The sequence below is a fragment of the Oncorhynchus tshawytscha genome, linkage group LG01 (assembly GCF_018296145.1).
Source record: "Oncorhynchus tshawytscha isolate Ot180627B linkage group LG01, Otsh_v2.0, whole genome shotgun sequence".
Taxonomy (NCBI): Eukaryota; Metazoa; Chordata; class Actinopteri; order Salmoniformes; family Salmonidae; genus Oncorhynchus; species Oncorhynchus tshawytscha.
Genome location: NC_056429.1, coordinates 93,398,750 through 93,417,905, shown reverse-complemented (window position 1 = coordinate 93,417,905; position 19,156 = coordinate 93,398,750). Strand labels below are relative to the sequence as shown.

The 19,156-nt window shown below is 42.1% G+C and overlaps 1 protein-coding gene across 1 annotated transcript in view; it reads left to right on the top strand.

Moving 5' to 3' along the window:
• LOC112260207 (lutropin-choriogonadotropic hormone receptor-like) overlaps positions 1-18,450 on the top strand; it is a 33,090-nt gene extending 14,640 nt beyond the window's left edge. Inside the window, exons 3-14 of the mRNA XM_024435138.2 lie at positions 1,889-1,963; positions 2,701-2,775; positions 2,939-3,019; positions 3,346-3,423; positions 3,816-3,884; positions 4,435-4,509; positions 7,254-7,442; positions 7,532-7,594; positions 7,749-7,973; positions 8,617-8,728; positions 16,024-16,281; positions 16,599-18,450. Coding sequence (XP_024290906.1) covers positions 1,889-1,963; positions 2,701-2,775; positions 2,939-3,019; positions 3,346-3,423; positions 3,816-3,884; positions 4,435-4,509; positions 7,254-7,442; positions 7,532-7,594; positions 7,749-7,973; positions 8,617-8,728; positions 16,024-16,281; positions 16,599-17,165 — 1,867 coding nt within the window. The 3' untranslated portion in view covers positions 17,166-18,450. The remainder of the gene's footprint in view (positions 1-1,888; positions 1,964-2,700; positions 2,776-2,938; positions 3,020-3,345; positions 3,424-3,815; positions 3,885-4,434; positions 4,510-7,253; positions 7,443-7,531; positions 7,595-7,748; positions 7,974-8,616; positions 8,729-16,023; positions 16,282-16,598) is intronic.
• Positions 18,451-19,156: the final 706 nt, after the last annotated feature.

Sequence of the window (19,156 nt, the reverse complement as noted above, 5' to 3'; positions counted from 1 at the left end):
GTTAGAAGTCACAACCCCTCCGTTCCTTGTCATCCTACCATATTAGAAGTCACAACCCACTCCCTTCCTTATCAACCCTACCTTATTAGAAGTCACAACCCACTCCCTTCCTTATCAACCCTACCATATTAGAAGTCACAACCCACTCCCTTATCATCCCTACCATATTAGAAGTCACAACCCACTCCCTTCCTTATCATCCCTACCATATTAGACGTCACAACCCACTCCCTTCCTTATCAACCCTACCATATTAGAAGTCACAACCCACTCCCTTCCTTATCATCCCTACCATATTAGAAGTCACAACCCACTCCCTTCCTTATCATCCCTACCATATTAGAAGTCACAACCCACTCCCTTCCTTATCATCCCTACCATATTAGACGTCACAACCCACTCCCTTTCTTGTCATCCTACCATATTAGACATCACAACCCACTCCCTTCCTTATCATCCCTACCATATTAGAAGTCACAACCACTCCCTTCCTTATCATCCCTACCATATTAGACGTCACAACCCACTCCCTTCCTTAGTATCCTACTGCGTTAGAAGTCACAACCCACTCCCTTCCTTATTATCCTACTACGTTAGAAGCCACAACCACTCCGTTCCTTGTCATCCTGCCATACTAGAAGTCACAACCACTCCCTTCCTTATCATCCCTACCATATTAGAAGTCACAACCACTCCCTTCCTTATCATCCCTACCATATTAGACGTCACAACCCACTCCCTTCCTTATCATCCCTACCATATTAGAAGTCACAACCCACTCCCTTCCTTATCAACCCTACCACACTAGAAGTCACAACCCACTCCCTTCCTTATCATCCCTACCATATTAGACGTCACAACCCACTCCCTTCCTTATCATCCCTACCATATTAGAAGTCACAACCCACTCCCTTCCTTATCAACCCTACCATATTAGAAGTCACAACCACTCCCTTCCTTATTTTCCACCACGTTAGAAGTCACTAGAAAGTGTTGTCTCTATAAATTATAGAAATAATGACTCCAATGTCAACCCATTGATGTTAGGCTAATGCATGTTTTGTTGCATCCAATGGCAGTGTCCGCGATCAGGTAACGTAACGAACCGCTTATGGATTTGACAGTTCTAACACAGTTCCACCTCGGACACCTCCAAAATAACTGCTATGTCAATCTGATTGAGTCTAGTCCTAGGTCACACTGGCCAGTTTGCTATTGCGGAGTTCAGATGGTCTTGTCTTGTCATGGATGACTCACATTGGCTGGACTCACTCACTTTAGTCCAAGGATGATGATGCACTGAAATGGCTTTTTAATCGTTCTCCAAAAGTAATGCTAATTAAGATGGTATACAACAACTTAAGAGGGAAGGTACATACACACACAACACACACGGGCTGAGGGAAAATATAAGCATAGTGGGTCGCTAGGTTTAATTATTCTCTGGTTTAAGATGGAATCTAAATGGGTATCTAAATGGAAAGTGTTGGTTAATTACAGATCAGTCGGCGGTACGGTGGCTCGGAAAGGTCAAACGTATGGAGATCTATAAAAGGTATAATTAACACTAGAAGAAGGGGGTTGAGAGGGTGTGGGAGGTTGGTTTGGGATGGAGGATGGGTTGGAGGGTAGCAAGGGCATCGTCAGGAAGACAGGAAACAGTCAAGGGCATGTCACTAGAGCCTTCCTCACTGCATTTATTTGTTTTTTAAAGAAGTGTCATAACGCTTCTCTTCCTCTCTGAGCCTAGTCACCTTGACCACATCACAATACTTATTATTTCACTCTTCCATTTGCAGTCTACGCTCTGCATAATCTCTATTCGATGATTAACGGATATTCCTTTAGAATGGGAATGTACATTATGCTGTGTATTTTTCTGCCACAGTGAGATCTCTCAGAGTGACTGCATCAGGAACATAAGAAACCATGCATTCCTCTCTCTCCACAGCTTGGCTGAGATGTAAGTGTCTCACGCACGCACGCACGCCGCACACACACACACACACAAATTACAGAACTTTCATCTCAAAATTGTCAAGGTTTCAGTTGGTGAGATAACGTTTTGTTCCATTGGAGGCCATGGATTAGACTGTGTTGTCTCCTACCCTGATAAGTTCTGATGTTACTGTAATACACTGGTTAATGTGAAGATTTGTGGTTCATTGAACCTTGAATGAGCCATTATCTAAAGCCATTAGTCCGCATTGAATGAGCCATTATCTAAAGCCATTAATCCACATTGAATGATCCATTATCTAAATCCATTAGTCTGCCTTGAATGAGCCATTTTCTAAATCCATTAGTCTGCCATGAGTGAGCCATTTGCTAAATCCATTAGTCTGCCTTGAATGAGCCATTATCTATAAATCCATTAGTCTGCCTTGAATGAGCCATTATCTAAATCCATTAGTCTGCCTTGAATGAGCCATTTGCTAAATCCATTAGTCTGCCTTAAATGAGCCATTATCTAAATCCATTAGTCTGCCTTGAACACAACAATGCATGCAGAATATAATTTACTTACTTTATCCTCTTCATTCCTAGATATAACATTACTGTAACAAAAACATTTAAAAGTATGAGTCACAAGTTCACTCATGAGTAAAAATATATGTTACTTGATTGGGCTATTGGAAATCAATGTTAACTTTGTTTTAAATAAATGTTAATATTGTTCTGTTTTCTGTTATTCCTTAGACAGATACAGAACATCATAAATCTGATCAGTATAGAGAAGGGGGCCTTCACTGATCTGCCCAGGCTGAGATACCTGTAAGCCTTTATTACAAGTATAGTATATTGTTAGTTACCATACAACTGTAATTCCAGGTACAATACCTGTTTGTCAATGTTCAATTTATATATATATATATATTTACCTCTGTTTCTTTCTTCATCTCCTCTTTCCCACCTTCTCCTCTTTTCTCTCTCCCAGGAGTATCTGTAACACAGGAATAATACATTTTCCTGACTTCTCCACCATGTCCTCTTTGGTGATACTGGATAACTTCTTCCTGTACGTATCCAGAACTTGACCCACTTGAAACTGGATTACAAGTTGATGTTGGTCTACCTTATATTTTAAAATCATATGTTATGATAATATAGCTTCACCCATTTTAAGATAATATACACTCAACCCCAGTGTTGCCCTGCAATTTCAATTCCAATTTTTCTCACTGAAAAGGAACTGACCCTGGTCTGTGACATGACATGTTCAGTGGCCAGGCACTGATATTTAGTATCTCTTCTCTACTCTTTGCTTCTTTCTGCTCATCTCACCTCTCCTCTTCTCTTCTCCCCTTTTCTCTCTTATCCTCTCCTCCTCATTTCTGTGTTCAGTGAGCTGGGAGATAACATGCATCTCGACAGCATACCTGCCAATGCCTTTCAAGGTATCACAGAGGAGAGTGTGTACATGTGAGTATCAGTACAATACTATTACTTATTTTCAGCCATACTCCAAACAGCCATACTCCAAACAGCCATACTTTCTTGAGCAAATGACTCGTTTTGTGGGCTTTAATTTTCTCAGCATGTGTTTAGATCATTGATTAGAGAGTTCTCTCATCTAGGCGTTTCATGTAACCTAAGAATCGTTTCACTGCTGATTTCATTTAACCTCATCTAATTGGTTGCAGTAACCATTATAATTGTCAGGTTTAGGACCGGTTTAGGACCGGTTTAGGACAGCACTTGTAAATTATGTTTTTTAATCCTTTTCTGTTGTATGTCTGCAAGCAATTGTAAATCGGCGAAGCTGACATTGACAACCAATTCAAATGAAATGCTTAGAAATGTTTTTCTTCCAGGAAAATTATGAAAAATGGATTCAAGGAAATCAGGTCACACGCTTTCAACGGAACAAATCTGGATAAACTGTATGTATTCCCCTCAAACAATCAACATTTCTCTCCGCTGCTGCTGCGTTTCAGTTGTTACAACAAAGTGCCTGAAACACACACACATCCTCTCTCTCAGCAGGAGCTGCAGATGTGAGTTTTTCTAAGCCTGTTTTGCTGTTGTTTCAGAGTTGTGTCGAAGGCTTGGGTTAATCAAAGAAACTCAATGTACCAGTAAATAAATGTCTTGTGAGACAAAACATTGATTGGGTGCCCCGTTGTTTATTTTACCCCCTTGCCACGCTGAGGCGTCAGCGCCGTCTTGCTCTCGCCAGAATCGCTTTCAAGGAGTCTAAACAAACAAAGCTTAATAAGTTAGTTAGTTGAGATGAGGATCAGTTGGGCATCCATAGAAAAGTGTAGGTTTTAGAGAAGAAAAAACAAAAAAAGGGACAAATATCAGAATCCAAAAGCAAAACGCCCATATTTCACTCATTTATTGCAAGTATATAACTGTCATGGCTTATGCTCATCTGTGATGAAGACAAACATGACCTCATCTCATGTATTTGACTGTTTTCTTGTGTAGGATTCTGAAAGGAAACAGGTATCTGAGGAACATCCATGAAGATGCCTTTGAGGGGGCCTCAGGGCCAATGATGCTGTAAGTGAATACTTCCTTTGACAACAATAATGTAAAATTCACCTTCAGTATAATAGTCCATTCTTATAATATAAACGTCCTTCCTGCCACACTGACCTCCACAGAGCCCCAATATTTCCTGTTTCCCACCCTTCCTGCCACACTGACCTCCACAGAGCCCCAGTATTTCCTGTTTCACATCTTTCCTGCCACACTGACCTCCACAGAGCTCCAGTATTTCCTGTTTCACATCTTTCCTGCCACACTGACCTCCACAGAGCCCCAGTATTTCCTGTTTCACTACCTATAACGGACAATGTCAAACATACACATTAGTTATACATTTAACAAAGATTACATAGACAACATCTTACTACTGATCCATTTTTTGCATCCTGCTTTACTTTGTTAATATCTTTAAAAAAATATATAATGTTAATAAATTCTTATGGCTGCAGGGGCAGTATTGAGTAGCTTGGATGAAAAGGTGCCCAGAGTAAACGGCCTGCTCCTCAGTCCCAGTTGCTAATATATGCATATTATTATTAGTATTGGATAGAAAACACTCTGAAGTTTCTAAAACTGTTTTAATGATGTCTGTGAGTATAGCATAACTCATATGTCAGGCAAAAACCTGAGAAGAAATCCAAACAGGAAGTGAGAAATCTGAGGTTGATCGATTTTCAACCCAGCCCCTATTGAATTCACAGTGGGGTATGTATGAAGTTGCACTTCCTAGGGCTTCCACTAGATGTCAACCGTCTTTAGAAACATGAATGAGGCAGCTACTGTGTTGTGAGGCTGAATGGGAGCTGAATGAGCCAGGTGTCTGGCAGAGAGCCATGGGCTGGTCACGCGCAATTCACATGATAGCGACCTGCGTCCCATGGCTTTCCTACAGACAAAGGAATTCTCCGGTTGGAACTTTATTGAAGATTTATGATAACACCCTAAAGATTGATTCTATACTTAGTTTGACAAGTTTCTTCGACCTGTAATATAACTTTTTTAATTTTTCGGCCGACGTTCAGATGGACCTGCACGAGCGTTTGGATTTGTGTACTAAACGCGCTAACAAAAGTAGCTACTTGGACATAAATAATGGACATTATCGAACAAATCTGACACAGTGGTTGCATTAAGGAGAGGTATATCTATAATTCCATGTGTATAACTTTTATATCCATCTACATTGATGAGTATTTCTGTTGAATTGATGTGGCTATGCAAAATCACTGTATGTTTGTAAACTCATGTGTAAACTCATATTTTTTTAAATATAAATACGAACTTTATCAAACAAAACATACATGTATTGTGTAACATGAAGTCCTATTAGTGTCATCTGATGAAGATCATCAAAGGTTAGTGATTAATTTTATCTCTATTTGTGCTTTTTGTGCCTCTCTTTGGCTGGAAAAATGGCTGTTTTTCTGTGAGTTGGTGGTCACCTAACATAATAGTTTGTGGTGCTTTCGCTGTAAAGCCTATTTGAAATCGGACACTGTGGTGGGAGTAACAACGAGATTACCTTTAAAATGGTATAAGATACATGTATGTTTGAGAAATTTGAATTATGAGATTTCTGTTGTTTTGAATTTGGCGCCCTCCACTTTCACTGGCTGTTGTCATATCATCCCGTTAATGGGATTGCAGCCCTAATTAAAGTATGTTAGGGTGAAAGGTTAGGGTTAGCTCTGGGGTGGTAAGTAGCCCAGTGACTAAGGAGTTAGACTTGTTTGCCTGTTGGAATCCCGGGCCGGACCATGAGGGAAAAAAGGGGGATATTGCTCTGGCAACTGGAGTGCTGCTGGGTTCACATCCTAACAACAATCCCCTACTGTTGGGACCTTGATCAAGGCCCCACAACATACTCTCCATCCATTGCAGTTTTTTTATGTTTTCATTTTATCTGTTGATTCTGTCTCTTCACGGCAAAATCTACAGAGCTGAGATTGTTGTATGCCCCATATATATAGCATTCTATTGGTGGCAAGAATATTATATATTTTAAATTGAAAAACTCTGTTGGGTCAAGTGTAGTTTTTTGTACCAGTTCATAAACCATATGCCATGGAATTGGTACATCGAAAATCTCCTCCCATTTATTTTGCAACCTGTATGGCGAAGCTGTCAACATTTTTATCCTCAGATGAAATTGGTATATTTTTCTATTTAAGCCAGTTCCTTTCAGCCAATTTGTATCTTTAATATTTGGCAGGCAAACAAGTTCCATTCCTTCTCCCTTTTCCACTTGCCTCCTCCATTTTTGTGGTAGTGCTGCAATCAGTTGGTTGTAAATTTGGATTGAGCAGATATTCCCAGATATTTTCAACTGCATATGTGACATAACTGCTCCATTTCTATTTGTAATATCATGAATAAATATAATAACATTTTGAAATTTTTTTTCCATAACGAATGTTTTTATATTAATCAATATATCTGAGTTTAACCATACCATTTGTTGTAATATTTGTTATATTTTCTGGAGGATAAAACTGAAATTGTACCCAGCTTTGTATGGCTTGTTGAAGAAACGGCGATAATTTCATTTTCAATTAGTTGGAAATGAAAAGTTGTAATCTGTATGAAGGCAAAAAAGTCATTTTTGAACAAAGGATGAGCTTTCATTTCTTTTCATCCATGGGGGGGTGAAGAGAACAGAAGACAATTTTCAGTTGTTTGCCATAACTATAGACAATTAAGTTTCTATTGTTTCTATTGTAAAAAACACTGGTGTTTACTGTATGTTTGTCGTCCAGTGACATCTCCTCCACAGCTCTCCACACCCTCCCCCGTCGAGGCTTGGGACATTTGAAGGTCCTGATTGCCCGTTCTACCCCTTACCTGAAGACTCTACCCCCTCTGGAAAGCCTCTTAGAGCTAGAGGTGGCAGAGGTCACTTACCCCAGCCACTGCTGTGCCTTCCACACCTGGCGACGCAAACACAGGTAGGTACACATCACATATTGGTACACACACAGTTTGACATTCAAGAGTCTACTATAACCTTCCTGTTTTTCTCCTTATCCATCCAAAGGGAAAAAGTTGTCCTTGCACTCTCTCCGAACCTCAGAAGGCTGTGCGATGACGATAAAATCATGTAAGACAATTATTGCACCATGTATCAGGGGAAAGTTCTGTACACATGTAGCCGTCTCTATTGACAGGCTGTTTTTTAACCATTGATTGCACATTTTCTTTTCTTTTTTTGGTCTCAAATTCTCTGCTCAATGTTGTCTTCCCCTTTTCTATAGGGACCCATCAGCAGACAATGTAACAGACCTGTACGACATCAACCTCCAATACCCAGACCTGCAGCTGAGCCTGTGTCCTGGACCCTTCCAGTGCACCCCAGAGCCTGATGCCTTCAACCCCTGTGAGGACCTGCTGGGGTACTCCTTCCTCCGTGCAGTCACCTGGCTCATTACTGTGTTCGCTGTGGCTGGGAACATGACCGTGCTGATTGTACTGATCACCAGGTAAAGGGTTTTGACTAGGTGGTGTACAGCTACGACAGGAAGTGTCTTAGTAGCAAGTTAGGAAAACTTACGCAGCAGGTTAGTTGAATGAACAGAGCAGGTTAGGATAATTAGGTTAAGGTTAGGAAAAGGCTTAAGGTTAGCTAAAATAATCTCCTAACCTGCTACTGTCACGTGTGAAGGATTGGGAGACAGGCACAGAAATGCGTAATAGGGTTTTTTATTTCACCCAAATTACAGCGTGCCATGTAAAGGCACAGGGATGAAGACCAAACAAACACGTATACAAAACATGGGCTTGAGACCCAAACAAAGGAGTGAGAGTTGAGAGTACCTCGAATAAATACACAAGCGAACAATGATACCACACGGGACGAGACCCGTAATCATCTGCGCATTACAAGAGGGATCAATTTAATCTATTTAATTCTATGGGAAAGAACATGCTCATCTCTTATCCACATTACAGTGTGTGGTTTACTAAGACATGTTGCTTAATTAAATAAGATAAATATAATTAAAACAATATGGTTAAGGTGAAAAAAAATCATTAAAACAATATCATTAAAACAATGTTTCAATTGCTAAATATATTCAAGTGATTGCTGATCTTTTTAACATTTTTGATCATTCTCCTCACCAGTCACCAGAAGCTTAATGTCTCCCAGTTCCTGATGTGTAACCTGGCCTTCGCAGATCTCTGCATGGGGCTCTACCTCCTCCTCATTGCAGCCATGGACTACCACTCCCGCAAGGTACGGTAGTGGTAGTCCAACCACCTACCACTGGGAGTGGTAGTTCAAACACCTACCACCACTTACCACAACTCCTAAACTGCTCCAGAAGGGCTGCACTCTGGCTGACCCTGTGATGCTTGCTTTCCAATGTTTATACACTGTAGAAAAATACACTGCTCAAAAAAATAAAGGGAACACTTAAACAACACAATGTAACTCCAAGTCAATCACACTTCTGTGAAATCAAACTGTGCACTTAGGAAGCAACACGGATTGACAATAAATTGCACATGCTGTTGTGCAAATGGAACAGACAACAGGTGGAAATTATAGGCAATTAGTAAGACACCCCCAATAAAGGAGTGGTTCTGCAGGTGGTGACCACAGACCACTTCTCAGTTCCTATGCTTCCTGGCTGATGTTTTGGTCACTTTTGAATGCTGGCGGTGCTTTCACTCTAGTGGTAGCATGAGACGAAGTCTACAACTCACACAAGTGGCTCAGGTAGTGCAGCTCATCCAGGATGGAACATCAATGCGAGCTGTGGCAAGAAGGTTTGCTGTGTCTGTCAGCGTAGTGTCCAGAGCATGGAGGCGCTACCAGGAGACAGGCCAGTACATCAGGAGACGTGGAGGAGGCTGTAGGAGGGCAACAACCCAGCAGCAGGACCGCTACCTCCGCCTTTGTGCAAGGAGGGGCACTGCCAGAGCCCTGCAAAATGACCTCCAGCAGGCCACAAATGTGCATGTGTCTGCTCAAACGGTCAGAAACAGACTCCATGAGGGTGGTATGAGGGCCCGACATCCACAGGTGGGGGTTGTGCTTACAGCCCAACACCGTGCAGGACGTTTGGCATTTGCCAGAGGACACCAAGATTGGCAAATTCGCCACTGGTGCCCTGTGCTCTTCACAGATGAAAGCAGGTTCACACTGAGCACATGTGACAGACGTGACAGTCTGGAGACGCCGTGGAGAACGTTCTGCTGCCTGCAACATCCTCCAGCATGACAGGTTTGGCGGTGGGTCAGTCATGGTGTGGGGTGGCATTTCTTTGGCGGGCCGCACAGCCCACCATGTGCTCGCCAGAGGTAGCCTGACTGCCATTAGGTACCGAGATGAGATCCTCAGACCCCTTGTGAGACCATGTGCTGGTGCGGTTGGCCCTGGGTTCCTCCTAATGCAAGACCATGCTAGACCTCATGTGGCTGGAGTGTGTCAGCAGTTCCTGCAAGAGGAAGGCATTGATGCTGTGGACTGGCCTGCCCGTTCCCCAGACCTGAATCCAATTGAGCACATCTGGGACATCATGTCTCGCTCCATCCACCAACGCCACATTGCACCACAGACTGTCCAGGAGTTTGCGGATGCTTTAGTCCAGGTCTGGGAGGAGATCCCTCAGGAGACCATCCGCCACCTCATCAGGAGCATGCCCAGGCGTTGTAGGGAGGTCATACAGGCACGTAGAGGCCACACACACTACTGAGCCTCATTTTGACTTGTTTTAAGGACATTACATCAAAGTTGGATCAGCCTGTAGTTTGGTTTTCCACTTTAATTTTGAGTATGACTCCAATTCCAGACCTCCATGGGTTGATAAATTTGATTTCCATTGATCATTTTTGTGTGATTTTGTTGTCAGCACATTCAACTATGTAAAGAAAAAAGTATTTAATAAGAATATTTCATTCATTCAGGTCTAGGATGTGTTATTTTAGTGTTCCCTTTATTGTTTTGAGCAGTGTATATATACACAACATGTAAAGTGTGTTTTATGAGACCAGCCACCCAGACAGCTGATGAAACTGTGGGTTAGCATAACCAAAGAATTTCTGGTGAGGACGATGAACACACAGATGAGCTTCCCTAAGACGGTTTCTGAGAGTTTGTGCAGAAATTCTTTGGTTATGCTAACCCACAGTTTCATCAGAGTTGGGTGGGACCTGACTGCAGTTCGGCGTCATAACCGACTTTAGTGGGAAAATGCTCACCGTTGATGGCCACTGGCCCGCTAGAGAAGTGTGCTCTTCACGGATGATTCACGGTTGCAGCTGTACTGGGCAAATGGCAGAAAGCGTGTATGGTGTCATGTGGGCAGGCGGTTTGCTGATATCAATGTTGGGAACAGAGTGCCCCATGGTGCCGTTGGGGTTTATGGTATGGCTAGGCATAAGCTACGGACAGCGAACACAATTTAATTGCATTTTACCGATGGCAATTTGAATGCACAGAGATACCGTGACGAGATCCAGAGGCCCATTGTCGTGCCATTCACCCGCCGCCATCACCTCATGTTTCAACATGATGATGCACGGCCCCATGTCGCAAGGATCTGTACACAATTCCTGGAAGCTAAAAACATTTCCCAGTTCTTCCACGGCCTGCATTCTCACCACCAGACATGTCACTCATTGACAATATTTGGGAAGCACTGGATTGATGTGTATGACAGCATGTTCCAGTTCCCACCAATATCCAGCAACTTCGCACAGCCATTGAATCAAATCAAAATCAAATTTGATTTGTCACATACACATGGTTAGCAGATGTTAATGTGAGTGTAGCGAAATGCTTGACCTTCTAGTTCCGACAATGCAGTAATAATCAATGAGTAATCTAACCTAACAATTCCACACCTACTACCTTATACACACAAGTGTAAAGGGATAAATAATATGTACATAATGATATATGAATGAGTGATGGTACAGAACGGCATAGGCAAGATGCAGTAGATGGTATCGAGTACAGTATATACAGTACATATGAAATGAGTAATGTAGGGTATGTAAATATGACCTTAGTTCTTTTATTTAGGTCTTTGTTTTAGTATGGTCAGGGCGTGAGTTGGGTGGGTTGTCTATGTTCGTTTTTCTATGTTGGTTTTTGAGTTTGGCCTGGTATGGTTCTCAATTGGAGGCAGGTGTCGTTAGTTGTCTCTGATTGAGAATCATACTTAGGTAGCCTTTTTCCACCTGTGTTGCGTCGGTTTTGTTTTCAGTCTTTGTGTGTCTACACCAGACAGAACTGTTCCGGTTGTTTCTTAGTTGTTTTGTTTTTCAGTGTTCAGTTTACTTTATTAAAAAGTTGAACACGTACCACGCTGCGCATTGGTCCTCACCTTCCTCCACCGACAACGGCCGTTACAGGCATAGTTTAAAGTGGCTAGTGATACATGTATTACATAAAGATGGAGAGATGCAGTAGATGATAAGAGTACAGTATATACATATACATATGAGATGAGTAATGTAGGGTATGTAAACATTATATTAAGTGGCATTGTTTAAAGTGGCTAGTGATACATTTTTTACATCAATTTCCATTATTAAATTGAGCTGGAGTTTAATCAGTATGTTGGCAGCAGCCACTCAATGTTAGTGGTGGCTGTTTAACAGTCTGATGGCCTTGAGATAGAAGCTGTTTTTCAGTCTCTCTGTCCCTGCATTGATGCACCTGCACTGACCTCGCCTTCTGGATGATAGCGGGGTGAACAGGCAGTGGCTCGGGTGGTTGTTGTCCTTGATGATCTTTATGGCCTTCCTGTGACATCGGGTGATGTAGGTGTCCTGGAGGGCAGGTAGTTTGCCCCCGGTGATGCGTTGTGCACTACCCTCCGGAGAGCCTTACGGGTTGTGGGCAGAGCAGTTGCCGTACCAAGCGGTGATACAGCCCGACAGGATGCTCTCGATTGTGCATCTGTAGAAGTTTGTGAGTGCTATTGGTGACAAGCCGAATTTCTTCAGCCTCCTGGGGTTGAAGAGGCGCTGCTGCACCTTCTTCACAACGCTGTCTGTGTGGGTGGACCAATTCAGTTTGTCCGTGATGTGTACGTCGGGAACTTAAAACTTACTACCCTCTCCACTACTGTCCCATCGATGTGGATAGGGGGGTGCTCCCTCTGCTGTTTCCTGAAGTCCACAATCATCTCCTTTGTTTTGTTGACGTTGAGTGCGAGGTTACTTTCCTGACACCACACTCCGAGGGCCTCACCTCCTCCCTGTAGGCCGTCTCGTCGTTGTTGGTAATCAAGCCTACCACTGTAGTGTCGTCCGCAAACTTGATGGCCACGCAGTCATGGATGAACAGGGAGTACAGGAGAGGGCTCAGAACTCACCCTTGTGGGGCCTCAGTGTTGAGGATCAGCGGGGTGGAGATTTAATTTTAAAAATTTTAATTTTACCTTTATTTAACTAGGCAAGTCAGTTAAGAACACATTCTTATTTTCAATGACGGCCTAGGAACAGTGGGTTAACTGCCTGTTCAGGGGCAGAACGACAGATTTGTACCTTGTCAGCTCGGGGGTTTTGAACTTGCAACCTTCCGGTTACTAGTCCAACGCTCTAACCACTAGGCTACCCTGCCGCTACCCTGCCGCCCTGAGATGTTGTTACCTACCCTCACCACCTGGGGGCGGCCCATCAGGAAGTCCAGTACCCAGTTGCACAGGGCGGGGTTGAGACCCAGGGTCGTTTAGCTCAGTTACCTTAGCTTTCTTGGGAACAGGAACAATGGTGGCCCTCTTGAAGCATGTGAGAACAGCAGACTAGGATAAGGATTGATTTAATATGTCCGTAAACACACCGGCCAGCTGGTCTGCGCATGCTCTGAGGACGCAGCTGGGGATGCCGTCTGGGCCTACAGCCTTGCGAGGGTTAACACGTTTCAATGTTTTACTCACGTCGGCTGCAGTGAAGGAGAGTCCGCAGGTTTTGGTAGCGGGCCTTATCAATGGAACTGTATTGTCCTCAAAGCGAGCAAAGAAGTTATTTAGTCTGTCTGGGAGTAAGACATCCTGGTCCGCAACGGGGCTGGTTTTCTTTTTGTAATCCGTGATTGACTGTAGACCCTGCCACATACCTCTTGTGTCTGATCCGTTGAATTGCAACTCTACTTTGTCTCTATACTGACGCTTTGCTTGTTTGATTGCCTTGCGGAGGGAATAGCCACACTGTTTGTATTCGGTCATGTTTCCGGTCACCTTGCCCTGGTTAAAAGCAGTGGTTCACGCGAATGCTGCCATCAATCCACAGTTTCTGGTTTGGGAATGTTTTAATAGTTGCTGTGGGTACGACATCGCCGATGCACTTTCTAATGAACTCGCTCACCGAATCGGCGTATTCGTCAATGTTGTTGTTAGACGCAATGCGGAACATATCCCAATCCATGTGATCGAAGCAGTCTTGAAGCGTGGAATCAGATTGATCGGACCAGCGTCGAACAGACCTGAGCGTGGGAGCTTCTTGTTTTACAGCCTGATCAACTCAATGTGAAGGAGATATGTCGCGCTGCATGAGGCAAATGGTGGTCACACCAGATACTGATTGGTTTTCTGATCCACGCCCCTACTTTTAAGGTATTTGTGACCAACAGATGCATATCTGTATTCCCAGCCACATGGACTCCATAGATTAGGGCCCAATGAATTCATTTCAATTGATTGATTTCCTTATATGACCTGTAACCCAGTAAAGTCTTTGAAATGGTTGCGTTTCTATTTTAGTTCAGTGTATTTCTGTAATGACTCTTTCCGATTTGGACACTAACGTTGTATTTTATGGTAGGAGTTCTAGTCTATAACCAATAATATAGTTGTATTGTAGAAGTTCTAGTCTATAACCAATAATACAGTTGTATTGTAGAAGTTCTAGTCTATAACCAATAATACAGTTGTATTGTAGAAGTTCTAGTCTATAACCAATAATACAGTTGTATTGTAGGAGTTCTAGTCTATAACCAATAATACAGTTCTATTGTATTGTAGGAGTTCTAGTCTATAACCAATAATATAGTTGTATTGTAGGAGTTCTAGTCTATAACCAATAATACAGTTCTATTGTATTGTAGGAGTTCTAGTCTATAACCAATAATATAGTTGTATTGTATTGTAGGAGTTCTAGTCTATAACCAATAATATAGTTGTATTGTAGGAGTTCTAGTCTATAACCAATAATACAGTTCTATTGTATTGTAGGAGTTCTAGTCTATAACCAATAATACAGTTCTATTGTATTGTAGGAGTTCTAGTCTATAACCAATAATATAGTTGTATTGTAGGAGTTCTAGTCTATAACCAATAATACAGTTGTATTGTAGAAGTTCTAGTCTATAACCGAAAATACAGTTGTATTGTATTGTAGGAGTTCTAGTCTATAACCAATAATACAGTTGTATTGTAGGAGTTCTAGTCTATAACCGAAAATACAGTTGTATTGTAGGAGTTCTAGTCTATAACCAATAATACAGTTCTATTGTATTGTAGGAGTTTTAGTCTATAACCAATAATACAGTTGTATTGTAGAAGTTCTAGTCTATAACCAATAATACAGTTGTATTGTATTGTAGAAGTTCTAGTCTATAACCAATAATACTGTTGTATTGTAGAAGTTCTAGTCTATAACCAATAATACAGTTGTATTGTAGGAGTTCTAGTCTATAACCAATAATACTGTTGTATTGTATTGTAGAAGTTCTAGTCTATAACCAATAATACTGTTGTATTGTAGAAGTTCTAGTCTATAACCAATAATACAGTTGTATTGTAGGAGTTCTAGTCTATAACCAATAATACTGTTGTATTGTAGGAGTTCTAGTCTATAACCAATAATACAGTTGTATTGTATTGTAGAAGTTCTAGTCTATAACCAATAATACAGTTGTATTGTAGAAGTTCTAGTCTATAACCAATAATACAGTTGTATTGTAGAAGTTCTAGTCTATAACCAATAATACAGTTGTATTGTATTGTAGAAGTTCTAGTCTATAACCAATAATACAGTTGTATTGTAGGAGTTCTAGTCTATAACCAATAATACAGTTCTATTGTAGAAGTTCTAGTCTATAACCAATAATACAGTTCTATTGTATTGTAGGAGTTCTAGTCTATAACCAATAATACTGTTGTATTGTAGAAGTTCTAGTCTATAACCAATAATACAGTTCTATTGTAGGAGTTCTAGTCTATAACCAATAATACAGTTCTATTGTATTGTAGGAGTTCTAGTCTATAACCAATAATACTGTTGTATTGTAGAAGTTCTAGTCTATAACCAATAATACAGTTCTATTGTAGGAGTTCTAGTCTATAACCAATAATACAGTTCTATTGTAGGAGTTCTAGTCTATAACCAATAATACAGTTCTATTGTAGGAGTTCTAGTCTATAACCACTAATACTGTTGTATTGTAGAAGTTCTAGTCTATAACCAATAATACAGTTCTATTGTATTGTAGGAGTCTTAGTCTATAACCAATAATACAGTTGTATTGTAGAAGTTCTAGTCTATAACCAATAATACAGTTCTATTGTATTGTAGGAGTACTATAATCACGCTACGGACTGGCAGACGGGCGGGGGCTGTGGCGTGGCGGGGTTCTTGACGGTGTTCGCCAGCGAGCTATCTGTCTACACGCTGACCATGATAACATTAGAGCGGTGGCACACCATCACCAACGCCATGCACATCAACAAGAGGCTGCGGCTGAGGCATGTGGTGATCTTGATGGCTGGAGGGTGGGGTTTCTCCCTATTGGCCGCTCTGCTTCCCATCCTGGGGGTCAGCAGCTACACTAAGGTCAGCAGAATGTTTTACGTTTAGGGCCCATATTTACAAAGGGCCGGTTTCCCAGACACAGATGAAGCCTCGTCCTGGACTATAAAGCCCTTTCAATCTCCATTGCTCTTTAGTCCAGGACGAGGAACTGATCCTATCCTACTCGGCTGCTTTTTGAATACAGGCCCAGATTTACAAACATTACATTTACACACAACAACCATGGTGTTATATAGTAGATGAAAATTCAGCCTTTTTATTTTCGCTGTAAAATAACTAAATGACAATTGCTGTTGTTAAAAGGAGTTTATATATATTTATATTTGATTTTCTTCCAGGTGTCGATCTGCCTGCCCATGGACATCGAGTCCCTAGCCTCTCAGGTGTATGTTGTAGCCCTCCTCCTCCTCAACGTCGCTGCCTTCTTCATCATCTGCTGCTGCTACGTACGTATCTACATGTCCATCCACAACCCCGACCTAGCAACCCGCCACGGCGACGCCAGGATCGCCAAGCGCATGGCCATCCTCATCTTCACCAACTTCCTCTGCATGGCACCCATCTCCTTCTTTGCCATCTCGGCGGGTCTCCACATGCCCCTCATCACCATCTCCCACTCCAAGATCCTCCTCGTCCTCTTCTACCCAATCAACTCCCTCTGTAACCCCTTCCTCTACACCATATTTACTCGAGCATTTCGGAAGGATTTGTGTCTATTGTTGAGTCGCTGTAGTTGTTGCCATGCCAGAGCGGAGTTCTACAGGGCACAGAACCTGGCAACAAACACTATATCGCCTAAGGGTAGGTCTACATCCCCCAGAAAGCCTCACTCTTTCAGGTTCTATGCCTACCACATCAAGATGCAGGGATGCTTCCTCAGCAAGGGAGGTGGAGTGTGTGACTAGTCTCAGTCAGTCAGAACTAAGGGTACAGCCACATTGAGATTTTGGTCGCGTGGCCCTGCTCAGACGTTGCATCAACCAATGGCTGCGTGCCACATCATTGACAGTGTCGTCAACTGACAGATCGCTGTAACATGTGGTTAGCTAATACGTAAAATGCCTATCCAGACATTGTAAGATCTGGCATGCGTCAGCAACGCCTGGGCAGAGAACACACCCTGAAAATTCCAGATTGAGCCAATGGTTTTTCAATGGGAGTCATCCGTTATCCAGATGAATGACAACAGATTGTCTGTCAAAAATACACAAAGCATTCAATTCAACTTTTGATGAGAAAAAACGGGCAATGATGTACGTCATATACAATTTCATCCTTGTTTATGCATCTCGTTGTCCAGGCCCTGTGATAGGCTAGCGTTCTGTCCAAAGGTTGTACTGTACATTAAGCTGCCTCACACTACAGAAATAAGAGAGGCTCCTGCCTCTATGAGCTTTTCTGGCTTGCACAAGCCACGCCTCAATGTGGCCATAGCCTTAATCTCTGCTGTAACAAGGTGATTGAGCATCTGTGCCCCTCCCTTGTCGATTATGGCAGCCCCCCGGCACCTCTCTGATTCAGAGGGGGTGGGTTAAATGCGGAAGACACATTTCAGTTGAATGCATTTAGTTGTACAACTGGTATCCCCCTTTCCCGTCATTGTAAATGACATCATTGTAAATAAGCATTTGTTCTTAACTGACTTGCCTAGTTAAATAACGGTTAAATTAAAAAAATTAAGACAAGCACATGGGAGTTCTCTGGGCAGGCCATATCAGGGAAGGAGCTGCTGCCGGCCTCCAAGCTGCCATGCTGGTTTGGCGTGAACGTGTTTTAGAGTATTGTTGTTGAGCGTAATAATGTAAAAAGTAAAGTGCATTGTTTGTAACTTGATGTGGCAGATTGGAGCCCAACAAGTTATAGCACAACCTTTTCATTGCTAATACTGTATTTTTCCTTGTGTACATTTTAAAGGGGAAGGCCCGTTTTGTATATGTGTACATTTTATAGGGGAAGGCCAGTTTGCATGTGTACATTTGAAAGGGGAAGGTCAGTTTGCATGTGTACATTTTATAGGGGAAGGCCAGTTTGTATTTACGTATGTTTTAAAGGGGAAGGCCAGTTTGTATTTACGTATGTTTTAAAGGAAGGCCAGTTTGTATTTACCTTAAGTCTGATGCATTGGTAGCTTAGAGTAATGTCAACACGTGCATTTCCCTTATGTTTAATTGAAACTTGTAATAAACTATATTTTTGTAATTCTGTGTGTGAGATGCGTTTCCCTGGTGTTGTACCCAGTTGATGTCTCCATGGACTCTGCCCTATCCCAAGAATCTGTGTGCTGCATAGACAATTTAACCAGAATTTACTCAATCTCAATTTTATTGGAAATTGACTTCCTGCTATTTGCTAAACTTTGTTTGGCTTTCAATTAAGTAAGCTGAGCAGCTAATATTTTTGATCACATGAACCTGTATGCAAAGACAGGCTATGTCCCAAATGGCAACTTATTCCGTATAGGGCCCTAGTCAATAGTGCACTATATAGGGAATAAGGTGGCATTTGGGACAGATAATGTAAAGCATCCAATTCCCATAACCTTTTCCCTTTACTGACACAATAATGGGATTCAAGAATCAGCCCAACTATAATACCCAATGTCTGTTGAGTTTCAGTAGTATTCCTTGAGTTTCTCCTTACTGCAAGTTTCTTCCAATGAGTGTTTGTGTTCCACTAACAGTGAAATGTGAGATCCACCTCATAAGCTAATGTAGCTAGCTACGCTAACCAAACTCTACAAAAACAGAAAAGCGTCCCGAACAGAGCAGCATGGACAGTCACAGCGGTGTTTCTGTGTCTTAATGTCAACATGGGCCCAGCCCTTGAGGTGTGTGTGCTGGAACATTTACTATAGAAAAGTCAGTGGCGACTAACTGGAGAACATGCTGACCAATAG